The following is a 15,932-nucleotide window of genomic DNA, read 5'->3' as shown; positions in this document are numbered from 1 at the left end:
ACTACAATTGGTACCAGAAGGCGTGGGGTCGGTCATTAAGAGGTGATTAAGAGGGTGTTGACGAGTTGGTAGATTTCTAAGTGCACACTTTAAAAGTGTAATTGTTTTTGTTGTTTGGAGAATTACAGAAATTGTTTTTTTTGGAGAATCACAGTAGCACGGCAGACCATGTCTGAGAATGCATGTGTTGGTAAACTGCCCGATGGTGCTAAGAAAAACTGTGAATTGTTTTCTGTTTGGAGAATTACAGAAGCACAGCAGACCATTTTTGAAAATGCATGTGTAGCTAAAAGGCCTGATATTGCTTTGAGAAATAATTTCTGTTGTACATATGTAGAAAAAGTGTCTTTTGGAAGTAATGATGACAGAAAGGTCTGGATACCTTTATCTGCTTACAGAGAAATGCAGGAGAAATGTAGGAAGTTGGAACATGAAAATAGGAATTTACGTGAGCAAATTAGCCAGGATACAATAATTCAAAATAAGACTGAAAGTTATAAAACTGCTGTTTTAGAAGAATCTTTCTTGTCCCATTCCAGTAATGAGGGGGTTAAGACAGCTCCGAGCTGCACGTTTTCGTGTGAGCCAGGGTTTTTGGCAGACAATGTGATTTACGAGTTACCGTTGCAAAATGCACAAGTAAAACGAAGGATTTAGAGCAAGACACCCCGAGTTTCATTAGCTTGTTTGATTTTTGGAAAAAGAAGCTGCGCGCTTGTGATTTGGCAAATGAAATAATGCAGACTTTAGGTTTCTGCGCAGTGCAAGAAGGAAATACTTATGTACATGTAATTCAAGAACAAGGGAAGAAAATAGTGCCCCTAGCTAGGATCATACACTGGATCTGGTACTTGCAAGACAGGGCTAGAGTACCACAGGTAAAAGAATTACCGGTGAAATTGTGTGCACCATTTGAATTCGTGTCCACTGAAGATAAAAAGCATGTTTGTTTTACTAATGATTCATTGACTGAAATGTTGTTTTCTGGCACAGGAGAAGGAATGGAGTTGTATAATGTGTGTCAGATTTTAAAGCAAGAGCTACGTGAGATGTGTCATTTTTACGCTGATTTTTGGTTCATTGCTAATGTTTTAGCACCTAACTGGTTCAATTACCTTGCAGATGTTAATGAGAAAAATTCAGAGAGAGAAGTGTACACCCAGAATTCTGCCTTAGTGGGGATGGCTAAGTGGGTGCCCCAGAAATGTGAAAAGCTGAGAGAAAAAGCCACTTACAGGTGGGCAGAGATGAGAGAGATGCACATTCCCCTAGATTTGATAAAAACTGTGCAGCACGCACAAAAGCAATCTGTCATGCAAGCAGTCACAGAGCAGTTGGGGAGAGGAAAGTTACCAGGACAGAAATGGCAAAGTGATCAGGTTTTAGGGAGAGTGATTGCTGCAGATTACCAAGGAAAAATCGAAATTATGCTGATACCTAGAAAAGAATCTGATTTATTGATACAAATTGGAGACAGAATGGCCCAAATTGGCAAAAGTGCAGTGAATGGAGGTTTGGTAAAGAAGGAGTCTGCCCCAGCCCTTCTGACAGTGCAAGAAAAGGGAAGCTGTGGCGCAGCAGATAAAAACCTCAGTGCTGATGTGTGGGCTGAAGCCCCAAGTGATCCTCCAGAACCTGCAGTGAATATAACAAAGGGCCCCAAAAACGTCCTGCTGATTATAAAACAGGGAAAGAAAGAGGAAGGGTGCAGTTTAAATGAAAAATGTTATTTGCAAGAAAAGTCATACTTGTTTCTTTTGCAGATCCTACCACGTTTCGCCACTGTCCCTGAGTGTGCTGTGTGGTCCCCCTTCCGGTGTGTGCGTGTGGGGTCGGGGAAGGGACCGAATCCCCAACCTGAACCTGGCTGAGTAAAGTGCCAGCACCATGGATCCATTTTGCGCAAACTGCGCCTTCAGTTCAAGTTCAACTTGTTTGATTGCATTCTTCCACTGGAACTAAGCTGTGTTTTTTTTTTTTTCCCTTCTCGTATGGAACTCTGACTTTTGCTTATCTTCCAGCAAACCTTTCAGGTGGACCGTGCCCCTCTACATGAGTAGAACTCATGCCACATCAAATTGCTAACACTGTTGAATTAGAGACTCATTCAGAGTACAAATTGCCCAGTCTTTTCTATGTAGATGTATCTGATGTGAAAGGTTATGAAATCAATGTGTTAATTCACTTCTATTGCTTTACAGGGATTGCTTTGATCATTCAAATCTGACTTGCTGATAATGTTTTTTTTGTTTGTGCTGATGTTTTTTTGTTTTTGTTTGAAACAAGAGATATGTGAAACAAAAATTCATTGGTCAAAGGGCGGAATGTACTGGCATTTGTTAAATTTTGTTTTGACCAATGACTTTGTGTTTCACCACTGCGCATATTAGTTGCTCAATGTTCACCAGTAGCACATGGTATGTTTTGTTCAGTTGAGCCGCCTATTGGCTTTGACATGGCATTAGCCATTACTTTCTGTATCCAGTTGAGCCGCCTATTGGCTTTGACATTGCATTAGCCATTACATTCTGTATTCTGCCTATTGGCTTTGACATGCTGTATCCAGTCTAGCCGCCTATTGGCTTTGACATTGCATTCCTATTGGCTTTGACATGATGTATTCAGTTTAGCTGCCTATTGACTTTGACATGCTATTAGATATTCTGCCTATTGGCTTTGACATGATATCATATATTCAGCTTAGCTGCCTATGGGCTTTGACATGATATTATATATTGCATTTTGTATTCAGCTTAACTGCCTATTGGCTTTGACATGATATTATACATTGCATTTTGTATTCAGCTCAGCTGCCTATGGGCTTTGACATGATATAAGACATTGCATTTTGTATTCAGCTTAGATGCTTATTGGCTTTGACATGACACTAGACATTGCATTTGATATTTAGGTTAGCTGCCTATTGCCTTTAACATGACATTGCATTTGATATTTAGGTTAGCTGCCTATTGCCTTTAACGTGGAGTTAGACATTGCAGTTGAGAATCCAAGCTGTATTTTTCCAAGCTGTGTTTTTGCACAAGATGTTTTTCTCACAGTAGACTAGACATGATAAGAGAGAGTACATGGGTGTTGTTTTTCTTCGCTTGAGCTTGGGAACAGGAGTAGTCTTGGAGACCTGGCCAGTCTCCAAAAGGCTTGCTCAGTTTCCCAGGTCTGAGAGGAGGGGGCACACCTTTGTAACGAATGTAACAGGCTGCAGAGATTCAGATTCGAATCTGCCGGACCTCGTGCTGGAGCTTGGCGCCAGCTGCCAGCAATCCCGTGTGGGTAGATGAATCTCTTTCTCGCGGCTGTCAGGGGTCATCAGCTTGCAGACCTTAGAAAGATGAAGCTGTAGATAGTTTCCCACACGGTGAAGTATTTGTTTTGCTTTGCATTCAATATCTTATAAATATAACCTGCTGTGTATATTGCAAACTGATATATTTTGTTTGATTAACGCGGACTTGAAAGCTACTAATTCGTCATACATAAAAATTGGGGTTGGGGAAGAATTAACAACAATAAAAGTCTTCTTTGACCTCAGAAGTGCATTTCTGGTGTGTTATGTTAGTGCTTAGAAACTAAATAAGAGGAAAGCACTACACAGGTACTTGTTAATTCTTCTGGAGCCACGAGCAGCACTTTGCCACAACATCATTTATGTGTCACTGGATTCAATTAGGGGAAAAATAAGGTTTTACTGGTGGAATGATGGCTAGAATTACCTATTCCCATTGTAATTCCTTATTTCTAAGGGAACTCTCCTAGTACCGCTTGTAATCTCTTGATACCTCCGTTCCCTTAGAGTTAAAATCAAGAATGATGTCAACAAAAAGGGAAGAGTGGAGTTACCAGGCGGGTACAGAGGCACTCACAATAAGGTCCACAATGTTAGAGTGTTCTAATCATTCATCCAACTCAGCAGCGTACACATCATAATGATATCTATAAATCTTAGATGAAAAGGTATGCCTCAAGGGTCCTTCCCACCACACACTGGTCCAGGCTTATAAAGGATTTGCACCAGCGCAAAGTCATACAAAATGTTGCAAATTGGTTCTAACTCTTGCAAGGCTATTTACTTTTCAACTGAAAAGATACATTGCACTGGAAAGGTGCCCGTTTCTAAGGGCAAATAGTGCATTGCACTGCTTCCCACCGCTTTGCAATCAGCGTGTGACACTTGGGTGTTACTTGAGTGGATCAGTAGAAGCATCCACAGTTTTTACCCAAAGCCAAAATCTACTTTGTGCCAAAAACACAGCTCTTTGATGCAGGTTTTCTGTTATGTTATATGTATTATTATAGCAGCATATCACCTGTGAGGATATCCTTCCACTTCTTAGGTCAGTGGGCCAGCCCCAGGGTCCTTACTCGAATGGCCCGGTCTTCTGCCTCTTGCGGAAATCAGGAAGACAGAAGGAGGTCCTAATGTGATGGGGAGGTCGTTCCGTGCTTTAGGAGTGATGTTGGAGAAGGCCATTCTCCTGCTCTACCCTTGCATATGGGTTGTATGTGTGCTAGTGAGAGTTGGGATAAGCAGAGGTGCCCAGGGGGTTGGTGGAATTGTATGCGCTGTTCAGGTAAGCAGGTCCTGTGTTGTGATTTGCCTGGAATGTGTGGGTGAGTAGCTTGAACTGTGCGAGCCAATGAGTTAAGAGGGAGAAATGTTTTCATTTCTTCAAATATTCCATGCTGCACTGTCCAGTACACATGCAATGAGTGGAATGTGTAAGAATTTGTCGAGACATAGGATGTTTTGAGCGGGAAGGGTATGCTCAAACAATGACCCCGTAGTGCAAAGGGCCTGATTGGCAGTATGCAGCATGCTTGTGCACTAGCGGAGGGGATGAGTCTAGTAGTGGGCCTTTTTCAAGAAACATGGTCCTGCGTTGCACTAAAAAATAATAAATCTGCCACGTTCTATTCAAAGTTTACATGACAACATTTGGTACAGGTAACTGGAATACAGTTTCTGCAGCACCATATGTAAGTGGATGACTTTAAAAACCATCCCTGCCAGAACCAGGGCAACCATTTGAAGTAACAGGACCGTGTATACCACTGGAAGTGGGACTGCTTCTGCGTGTACAGCCCCGATTTGGATGTAATGCTGGATAGTCCTCCTTGAGGCACAGTGGTCCCAATGAAATGGTCTTGTGACTCAGGCATAAGGTCATTTTCAAGCAGGGTCAAAGATAACATATACCTAGCCCTTCTCACGTACTTGGGCCCTGATTTTGAGTATATCGGAATCCATGTGCTTTTTTTGCACCACATAAATAGTGATACCCTGGAGTAGGTTATTTATTGGGTACAATAAATAGCACCTATTATGAGTACCTGGGGAATAACATGCAAATTGTGATGCTTATCGCACTAAAATATGCATGGTATATTAAATACCATAGAATTTTCTGCTGTTAAAATCCAGTGGGTTTGACCTGCAGAAATTTAATGAAGGGTGAGATAGTTAACGTACTGGTAGTTACCGGATGCGGTAAATAACACCCAACTCGTATTTCTGACCTGTGCACAAACAGAGGTTTTCCCAAGTGTCAGAAAACACCAATATGATCATTATTCAGGGCCTTAGACTCAGAACTTGAGATCAGGTTTACTACAAGGAGAATTTGAAGCAAAATAAATGACAGCAGCTCCTTAAGGCAGATTGTCCTGGGCTTTGGAACACTCTCAATTAGGAATAGGTGAACTATTAATTTCTTTGCTTGAAACATTTTGAAAAGAATTTGGAGGTAGAATTCTCCTGAAATGCATTTTTTTGCAAGGGAATTATACCTCCAAACGAGAAGTGTGCAGAGATTTTAAGAAGCACAAACACTGACATATTTTTTTTGCAATCTGGCTAGAAACTATGCGATCTTTGTAATGTTTGTATGGCGCGTACAGTCTGGAAGTCAACCTGACAGAGTGTGCTTGAAAAGACTTTACATCTTTCATTATAACAATGAGAGCCACAGCACCAGTTCTTCAGTCGTATACTAGCAAGAGCTCAGACAAAATGCCCGCCCATCACAACACTGTCAATGCACGCCTGAGAGCACAGGCAAGCCTCCTGCTCATAAGACCTCTCTCTGTACATCCATGGGAGAACAATGGAACTATTCGCTCATCTGAAAGCTCTCAAAAACTCTTTGAGGGCAGTCAAACCACCAACTCAACAGAACTCCCTCAGTTCCTCTACAGGAGAATAGTGGGAACATGCACCGATGACAACAACTCCCAATATATGTTGTTTGAGGATGGTTGAACTATCGAGCCATCAGAACACTCTCAATAAATCTCTAAGAGCACACTTAAACTGCCTCTAGATGAAAACACTCAGTATATGTAGAACATCACAGTCAACCCACCTGCCCAGCAGAAAACTCTCAATGCCTCAATAAGAGTGTAGTTGGAACATCTGGTGAAGAGAACACTCAATATATGTGCAGGAGCACAGCAAACTACCTGCTCATAGGACTATTGGGAGCTCTGGACAACTGTTTTTCCTCACCAGGATCTCAAGCAATGATAGAGATATAGGTTCTAACATTTCTTACCTTGAATTTTTTCCTAAATTCCTTTTCTTCCACTTCTCTTTGTTGCTTAATTACGTTTTTCCAGTTTATTCGGAATTCATGGGATTTCCTGAACAACAGATGAAAATGGCATGTTAATTTCCACACTATTCTAGTCAAGTTAGATAACAAATACAATGTTGCATTTTTATAATGGATTACATCTGTCCATGTGATTACTTTGGTGGTGCTAGTGGTTTCTATAATGTTAGGCTTTCACATGTACATTCTTGTATTTTAGAAGGAGAAAAGTAGAAGGAAAATAGATTGTTCCATTTGAGTTTTGCTCAGTTGGTTGCTCTTATCATCAGGGCAAATTTCATGACTGATGTCATCAGCACAGCAAGGAATGGCCACAAGAAAGGACATCATGGTCATTGAGATGCATGCTCTGCCCTGGTATACCTATGTAGATCTGCTATCTGATCATAGCAGATTTAAAGGGGTTTGCATTCTATGTATGTGAGGTTAGTGTTTTGGGCGACTTAACATGTGATTATGTGTGAACATGATGTCCGTGCTTGTAGAATAAATCAATGTGGTTACCAATCATTTTCCTCTAACACATCTGCAACCATCACGAATTTGGTCACGTGCGAAGGCCCTCAATGAAAGTTTGATGATAATTAAAAGTTCTCCAATTTTTACATGGTGTTTAATTCCACAGAAGAAACCACAGAAGGAGTGTCCTCAACCACACTCTCCCTAAGCCAGTGGAAATTCCAATTGTGGGTTGTAGACCAATTTAGAACTGCATCAGAGGAATTCCCATTACTAGCCAATTATTTCACAATTTCTGATTGTCTGCAGAGTAGGACTGAGCAAGTTTCAGTTTTTCAAGCAAATGCAATATTTACATATGGGATCACCTGAGGTTATCCTGTGGGTGTATTTGATGTTTTGATCCTTCATATATTTCAGGCAAATGAAAGTTAACCTGTAAGATCATTTTGGTGCACCAATATGATTCAGTGTGTGATTGTCATGGTGGTACTTAGTGCTTAAATTGTAAAAATAAATAAATAAATACATATGTAATAAGTGTCATATTTTTGTTAAGAAACCAGCTGCCTGGCAATTGCAAAAAAAACCTTTCCAGGTCAATGTATACATAGTGGATGGATTTCCATATGCTAGGCCACCACTTCTCGTGTAGGTTGGCCTGGCTACAGACACCCATGCAATGGTCTGAGTGTACCGCATGCAGGACCTGCCAAACATTGCTATTTCTGTCTCTGTCTCTTTCTCTCTCTCTCTCTCTCACACGTTCTTCTCCTCCCTGTTACCTTCTTTCTATTGCCGCTCTTTCTCTCTATACATCCTTCTTTCCTCTCTCTCTCTCTCCATATATATATATATATGTACATATATATATATATATATATATACTTTTTTCTCTCTTTCTTCTATCACACCCCCAGGCTGCACTGTGTTATAGGGAGAGGGCAGGAATGTGCTTTACTTAACAATATATGGAGCATTCCTGTCATTTCCCAGCTCTGGCGCACTTTAGGCAGCCTAGCGCCAATTCAGACACCCTTGCACCATGGTGCAAGGGGGCCTGAGTTGTAATCAGGATTGTTTTTGTGCAGGAAGGGGCACCTTCCAGCACAAAACTTTGCAGGTAGGCCTTGCATGTCTTGATAAAATCACATTTTAAGGGATTTTAAGGGCTGCAACACTTTTGCACCATGTTGCGTGGTACAATGGCACCACAACCCTACCATAAATATGGCTCTAAATGTTTTGTGTCTTGATACTTAAACTATTAGCAATAAAAAAATGCAATGGTTTACCGTAGTTGTGGGGGTGGAGGAGGAAATATCGTTTCCAATGATCCCACATCATCGTAGAAGTCATCTGAAGCACAAACACAACAGAGAGATCAACTAAAGAACATGTGCCCTTCCAACCACCCAAGTTACATTATCAACAGGCTTATTTTAAAATCAACTAAAACAGAACAAATCTTTCTATGACTGCACTCCTAAGTTAAGTTTCCTGCGAAAATTTCACCAGGAAAAACGTCCAAATGCTAAAAACAAGATTGCAAATTCTCAGGCTTTGCAGTGTACAAAGGAAACTTTGTGATTTGGAAATTCCTTTCTGACAACAAATGTTTGGTTTCGAGTTATTTTTGGCCTGGGCTGAAGCCTTTTGGCATTTCCAATACTTATTTTGTTTTGTCATGGTTTCACCAAAAAGCAAAAAACATGTTTTGCTCTAAAAAGCACATTGCCGTAATAGACTCTGGTACTGAATGGCACTACTTTGGGTGCTGATAAGATCACCGCCATGAAACTGCTGGCAGAGAACAGGTGCAGGGGGCTGCAGGGGGCCCATGCATTTGGCAAGGCAGCCCTACCACCCCCCCCGGCCAGCACCATTGCAATATTCACTGCTTGCTTTGCAGACAGTGAACATTGCGAGGGTGCTGGTGCCCCCTGCAGGCGACGGCATTGCCACTGGCTCACTTACGAGCTGGAATCAATTCTGTAGCATGTTTTCCACTAGGCCAGCAGGCAGAAACTCAGGTTTCCACCTGCCGTCCTAGCAGGAAACCCATAATAGCTCCGGCGGGGAGGTCGCAGTGTAGGCAGCGGCCACCCTGTCAGGAGTTTGGGGGACAGAGTTTTCTGTCTGTCAAACTCATAATGGGACTCATAATGTTGACAATTTTAATGATTGTGGCATCAGGCCATATAAAACCAGAAAATATACTATTAGAGCCTTTAAAAAAGATTTGTTTGCAAACTTTCTCAGAAATTCCAAGGTGTCCTTGGACAGCAGCATTTTCCAGAGTATTTTACGTTGACCTGACTGACAAATGAGATTTAAACCACTAAAACCAGGTTTGATGATACTTCTTTTTAAAAAGACATCTAACTGTAGTATTTGCATAGTATGTATAGTATGTACAGTGATTCACATTCATACTGCGATACATAAAGATAGTTTCTGATAGTATTTATAGAAATGTATCCATACCTTCTTTGGAGCTGGAAGACATCTTTGGTTTTGGCTTCGGTGGTGGTGCTGGAGACAGAGCTGTCCGCTTGGGCATCGGTCGAACTGTTTCAATGTCATCATAGTCCTCACGGTCTTCACTGGGATGCAAATAGGTTAACTTTATTGAAAGAGACTAACTGCATTTGACATATTCAGCACACTGGTACAGCATACCTGAGCAAGCAACAAACCATCACCAGAAACAACTCCAGCTCCATCAGCCAGCATAGCTCTATCAGTAAGTATAGCTCCATGAACAACTGCATTACCATCAGCAAGCACAGCTCCATAATCAGGCGCAGCTCCATAAGCAAATATGTCTTCATCATTTGATACAGTTTCATCAGCATGCACAGGTCTGTAATAGGAACATGGGAATCCCAGCCTTGGTCCTTGTATAAAAACCTTCCTCCCCAAAACTCACACTCATCTAGTCTCACCAATGAAAATGTAAATCCACAAAAATTACAAATGAATCCCATATGTATCACCACAAAAGGGCACTATAGGGACCAACAATGATAGAGACAAAACATGTTATCTTTTCCAGTCACAATCAATAGCCATTCCAGAATGTTGCCTTTTCTGATGATGTCTTCTCAAGATTTGGGAGCCACTGTGACATCATTTACCAGTTGACCTCATTAAGTAAAAAAAAGCCTCATTTCAACTGGCCTCAATCACTGAACCAGTTTCTATTAACCCCTGGAGCATGAGTCATGAGTCATCTTAAGGACCTCCTGAATCATCCACCTACATATCAGGACTTCATCGCAATTCACACTACATGAGCTACCCTCAAAAGCAAAATGTCATTACCTAACAACAGTGGCCTTATTCATAAAACCATTTATGGTCATTAAACTATGTTAACAGCCCTAAATTGCCTTTTATTTATACATGACAGCAGTGCAGAAAGGGATACCTGCCTGGTGCACATGGATTTGCAACAGCATAATTCTCTATCACAAGTGTGCCAAATTACGCTGTAGCAAATACCACATATGCAAAGAGGAGTGAATGAACCAAGTGTGGTCTGTCCTAGGAACTTGCGGATAATCATAAACTCTGGTCCGACCATTTCCCGCACTGGAAATTGTCAGAGATTTACTCTAGCCAAGAAATGCAGTACATAATTTCCAAGATTGAAAGGGGAATGGATCACCCTCAAACCCATGTGAACGTTAAGGGGAAAACGTATCTCCACACAAAAAAATATTTCCACATGGAGATAAAAATTTGAATTTGAATGTTTGACTACGTTTCTAAAGTGGATAATTGTATACTACTTACAATTAAGCAACATGTAAGTCATAAAAATGGCACAGGTCCTTCACAGTAGTATGCTTGGAAATCTTTCACTGGGGCAGATTTCCGTCATTCTACTGAGGATGTTTGTGAATTGCAAACAAGTCTAATGTAGATTCACAGTAAGGTGTACATTTTTTAACATACTATTACCTATTTATGTTAAATGTGCCCCACTAGTCTCAACCAGAACCACATAGACACTATCACCAACTCCTTAATTTAACTGAACAAATGAAATTGTGAGTTCTTCTAGGTGCTTACCATGATGATGATGAAATATTTAATGAACCTGAACCCGTCGAACTTATTCGTGGATGATGCTGAAGGGACGACAACAAGTCCTTTGCTTCAAATTTTTGCTTCATGAAATCTACATTAAAAAAGAGAACAGAATAAATGATGTAATCATGGCACATAGCTGTTGTACAGAACTATATTGGATGTTATGTGTCCTGTCTGCTCTCTTAGTGCCCACTAGGTGAACAGAAAAGTACTTTAGCAGGTGTACTTCATCCTCTCAAAGCCAAGATTGAACACTTGATATATTAATTTTCTTGGCTAGAAGTACCACTTGCTCTAACATCAGGGACTGAGATAGCACTGACTAGTTAGATATTGTCTTGACCCCTTTAGAACGGCCAGTAACGTGTATTTTTGCATGCCTCTCACACAAATCCAAGCTGTGCTGTAATATATGCACATGATAATTACCACACCCCTACAATTTTCCTGGCAGACATTTACCTGGAAACCCAAGAGGAATGCCTTTGAAGACAATGCTCAGAAACACATGTAATCAATGCACAAAACACCATTATCATATGTTATACCTCAATCTGAGCTGTGGAACCCATTGGTTGTATTAACCAGTGAGTCATTTGAGCTGGTGCTTGAGGTGGGACCTACTGGCACTAATTTTTAGGAACTTGTGTTTATTTTTTATCATCAGACTTTGCCCTGAGAATAAAAGAGAAAAGACAAGAAGGGAGCAAGAAGAAGGAAAAGCATGACAAACAATTGTGACAAATGGAGCAGGCAGCAATGAAAAAGAACAGGCAAAAGTGAGGTAATGGGGAAGTGAGTGGATGATGGTGGATGAAAGAGGCATAGGAAGAAATCAAACAAAGACAGTCTGGATTACTCAGTAATCCACCGACATTGGGCTCCTAAAAAAACTTTGTCCCTGGCACTTATTCTTTTACATATTAAGGTAATTACCATACCCAGTGAATAACACACTCTGGACAGCAGTAGTAACACAAAATGCTAATTGCCACCTTTTTTCGACAAGATCCAGAATGAAGACCTAAGTGGTGTTTTTAAACTGGAAAATCTCCAAATATACATCATAACTTTACCCCTAAATGAGAGGTTTCTCAAATTTGAGCCCCAAGTCTGAAATGCGCACTCCATGGTCGCTGTTCTCTCTGTCGCTAATGTGAGGCTTAGGTAACCAAACAGAGCCATAAAGTATGAATGTATCTCATGATACAAAAATCTGATGTAGAACAAGTGGATTTTTATAAACTATCTTTCCTGGTGCTTGTCACATTACAAATCAATGGTAACACTGCCACCACTGTCATAGGAAGGCAACCAACTCTACTTTAAGAGATGATGCAGGATAAAAGGCCTGATTCAGAGTTTGGCGAACTGGTACTCTATTACAAACATGACGTATATCCTGCAAGTCATACTTTCAAGATGTACAGGATATACGAAGCAGAGAAAGTTAATATCTCTGCGTTGATGAAGGAGATGATGATGACGATTGTTATTTTTATTATTATTGTTATTAATCATATCATGTTAGTTAGTTCCTGACTTTACAGAATTTTAATCATTTGTTTTTGTTGCAGACAGTAAATATATTGTTACTTTTAGCATCATTAAACTCTCCATGAAAGTTGCTCATGTTATCTGTATTTCACTTTTGTCTAATCATCAGAATAAAATCATGTCCACCTGAAGTTAACATGTAAATTCGAAGCAATGGCCATCCACCCTCCTCAATATGAAACAGATAAGTAAAGAAAGTACTAAGTGCAGACTCTACATTAATACACACTTTCTGTAGGAGTAATATCAAAGACATTTTTAATACTATTGTCTATATTGTGTTCTAGTCCATAAACAGACGAGTACACTAGCTAGTAATAAGGTTACTGCAATGACTATGAAACTTTATTGATTTTGATTATGAAAAGCACAGAATTCAATACATATTCCTAATACTCCAAGCGTGGTGTCTGAAACTGGTGGACAAGATTATATACTCACAGTATTAAACTCTAGATTATGTACAAACAGTTATGAGATTTCGTCCACTTTGTGGGGATTTATTTGAAATCTGATAAATGTTATGAATCAATATTAAATACTTTAACTCAGACTAATAGAATGGATATATTGAAATTGTTTTATACATACCCATTTTTTTCTCATTTGCAGGCTGCACCATGAGCATCACACCTTTGCCCTTTGTGAATCTTGTTAAGTCCACTAGTGGGGGTCGGGTGGGTTTCAGTGGTCTAGGTCCCAACTGTTTTGGGTTTGGTAATGCCTTCCGTGGAGGGACACCCGGTTTATTGCAAGGTGAAAGTCTTAAAGGCTTCGGTGGCAGATGATCTTTGCTTGGACACCTTTTTATCTCATTCCCCCCAACAGGATTTTGTGAAAGCTTCATAATTAGATTATGGTGAAAGTCCAATGGCCTTGTGGTGTAGGAGTTGCCAGTCTCTTGGGTAGTACTATTAACATTTATTTCCTTGAATGTGTTTTGTCGTCCAATTTCGAAAAGAGGAGTTCGTGCACTGGCTTCATTAGGAGATCGGTCCCCATTATACTTTTTTGTGGCATCCACTTTCAGTTTTGAATTGTTTATGTTGGACCCAATCTGTCCACCTGCCAGTTCTTTCAAATTTGGTGATGAGAGTTCTTTCGTTAACTCTCTCCAGGCGGCCACTGGATACATTGGTGAATAGGGATTCTCCGGCTCTATCTTTTTAGGTGCAATAGCTGGTTTGGACTTATTTGTAGGTGGAGCTGGTTTAGTTGCAATAGGTGGCTTAAATTTACCTGCATCAATTTCTGTGGTTTTCGTGTGGAATTTAGCCATCAAACTTTTAAAATCACCTTTTTCTTCCTGTGAATCAAACAGCAAATATTTAGAAGAGATCATGGGGTAAAATGAATAATTCCATTAGCATGAATCCAAACACTTAACACACACTTTTCCATACTAAACAAGTGCTACCACAAAATTAAGTGACTCCTAACATTCACAAAGTATTGGATAAAAAGGCTTTATTTATGGACGTAACCCTATAAGTATTTTCAATCAATCTGAGTCCATGGGGTGGGAGTGGACAGGAACCAGGTGGGAGTAGACAAAGGTGGTCATTAAAACCTCTGTGGTCTTTTTCAAAGACCGCCGAGGGACCGCCGTGCTGAAGACCGCCAGTGCAGGCGAATTATGACTGCTGGCAGCCCTCCGTCCTTTTCCAGATGGAGAGCCGCCAGCAGCCATACTGGCAGTCAGCGGGGAAGTGGAGGTTGCTCTATATGGAAACCCAGAAAATCTATCATTTGAGAGGGAACCAGAATGGATTTCTGGGCATTGATTATGAAACCCAGACTCTGAAGTAGAGACACTGAATATTCCAGATGAGACAACAGCAGGTCTCGATCCTGGGCCATGATCAGAATGTCGTCTAGATAAATTATTAATCGGACCCCTTGGGAGTGAAGGAATTCCACGACTGGACACATTATCTTCGTGAAACACCAAGGGGCAGAAGACAGATCAAAGGGGAGAACTTTGTACTCGTAATATTCGGTCTCCCAACAGAACTGGAGAAATCTCCGATGCGGAGGAAAAATAGGAATTGTCAGGTAAGCGCCCCGTCAACAGAACACCGCACACCGTGATTCGGCGAGGCGGTGTTCTGTTGACAGGGTGCTGGCGGCAGAGCAGCCCCCATGGATCCCATCCCCTCCTGGAGGATCAACAGACCAGGTAAGTTGATCGTCCGTTTGGGGAGGGGAGGTGTTGTGTGTTGTGTGCGTGAATGGAGGTGTGCGTGTGAGTATTTAGAGTGGGTGTGTGAGTTTATATGCATGCGGGGTGTTGTGTTTGGAAATGTGTGCGTGTCTGTCTGTCTGTATGTAGATGTGTGCATGTATGTCTGTATGTTGGTGTGCGTGTATGACTGTGTGTGTGTGTCTGTTGGCATGTTTGGTGATATGTGTGCGGGTATGTGTGTTGGTGGTGTATGCATGCGTGTACGGTGTGTGTCTGGTTTGCGATGTTGGGGGTAGGGGTGGGAAGGGGGGTCCTGCCACCTGTGGGGGGTGCCAGGGTTTGAGGACACAGGGGTGGGGGGTGCGGGAGTCCCCTATCAGTGCCAGGGAAGGGATTCCCTGGCACTGATAGTGCTTACCACCATGGATTTCATGGCGGTTCCCAACCCCATGAAATCGATGGCGGTCAGCCGGGCTGTGATACCGCCGGCGGTCTTGTGACGGCAGGCGGGCTGGAGACCCAAGTCTCCAGCCCAGCATTCGTCTCCGCCCTGGCGGTCGGAACGGAGAAGTGGCAGATGACCATGGCGGCAACCTCCATGGTCATAATTCCAATTTTTTTACCGCCATTCTGTTGGCGGTAAGACCGCCATTTCTCCGCCAACCGCCAGGGTCATAATGAAGGCCAAAGTGTGAATACATAAAGGTTTGTCCTAAACACAATTAAGTTTGTAGGCTTTATAGATGACTATGAACACACTTATGTGTATGTTAGGAAAAGTAGATACGAAGTCAATAGAGAGTGTTTCCATGACTGGAAAATAAGGAAACCACTGACACAACATGAGATTTAACAGTTAATTTGGACTTCACTTGCTTAAAGACAAACTGTAAAAAATATATATATTAATCCCTACTCAAATGTTAATTTACATTTATGCATCATTAATCGAATTTGTTGAATTTGCATTACATCACATTTCTAGAGTTAGTGTTGTGAGT

The 15,932-nt window shown here is 41.2% G+C and overlaps 1 protein-coding gene across 2 annotated transcripts in view; it reads right to left on the bottom strand.

The window, feature by feature from the left end:
* Positions 1 to 15,932, bottom strand: part of LOC138267663 (FYN-binding protein 1-like) — a 116,493-nt gene that overhangs the window by 36,079 nt on the left and 64,482 nt on the right. For both annotated transcript variants that reach the window (XM_069216792.1, XM_069216793.1), the window contains exons 2-6: positions 13,338 to 14,052; positions 11,169 to 11,277; positions 9,576 to 9,694; positions 8,384 to 8,447; positions 6,570 to 6,657 (exon numbers count right to left, since the gene is read on the bottom strand). In XM_069216792.1, coding sequence (XP_069072893.1) covers positions 6,570 to 6,657; positions 8,384 to 8,447; positions 9,576 to 9,694; positions 11,169 to 11,277; positions 13,338 to 14,052 — 1,095 coding nt within the window. The remainder of the gene's footprint in view (positions 1 to 6,569; positions 6,658 to 8,383; positions 8,448 to 9,575; positions 9,695 to 11,168; positions 11,278 to 13,337; positions 14,053 to 15,932) is intronic.

This window comes from Pleurodeles waltl, chromosome 12 (assembly GCF_031143425.1).
Source record: "Pleurodeles waltl isolate 20211129_DDA chromosome 12, aPleWal1.hap1.20221129, whole genome shotgun sequence".
In the NCBI taxonomy this organism is placed as follows: domain Eukaryota; kingdom Metazoa; phylum Chordata; class Amphibia; order Caudata; family Salamandridae; genus Pleurodeles; species Pleurodeles waltl.
This window is presented reverse-complemented; position numbering and strand designations above follow the sequence as displayed.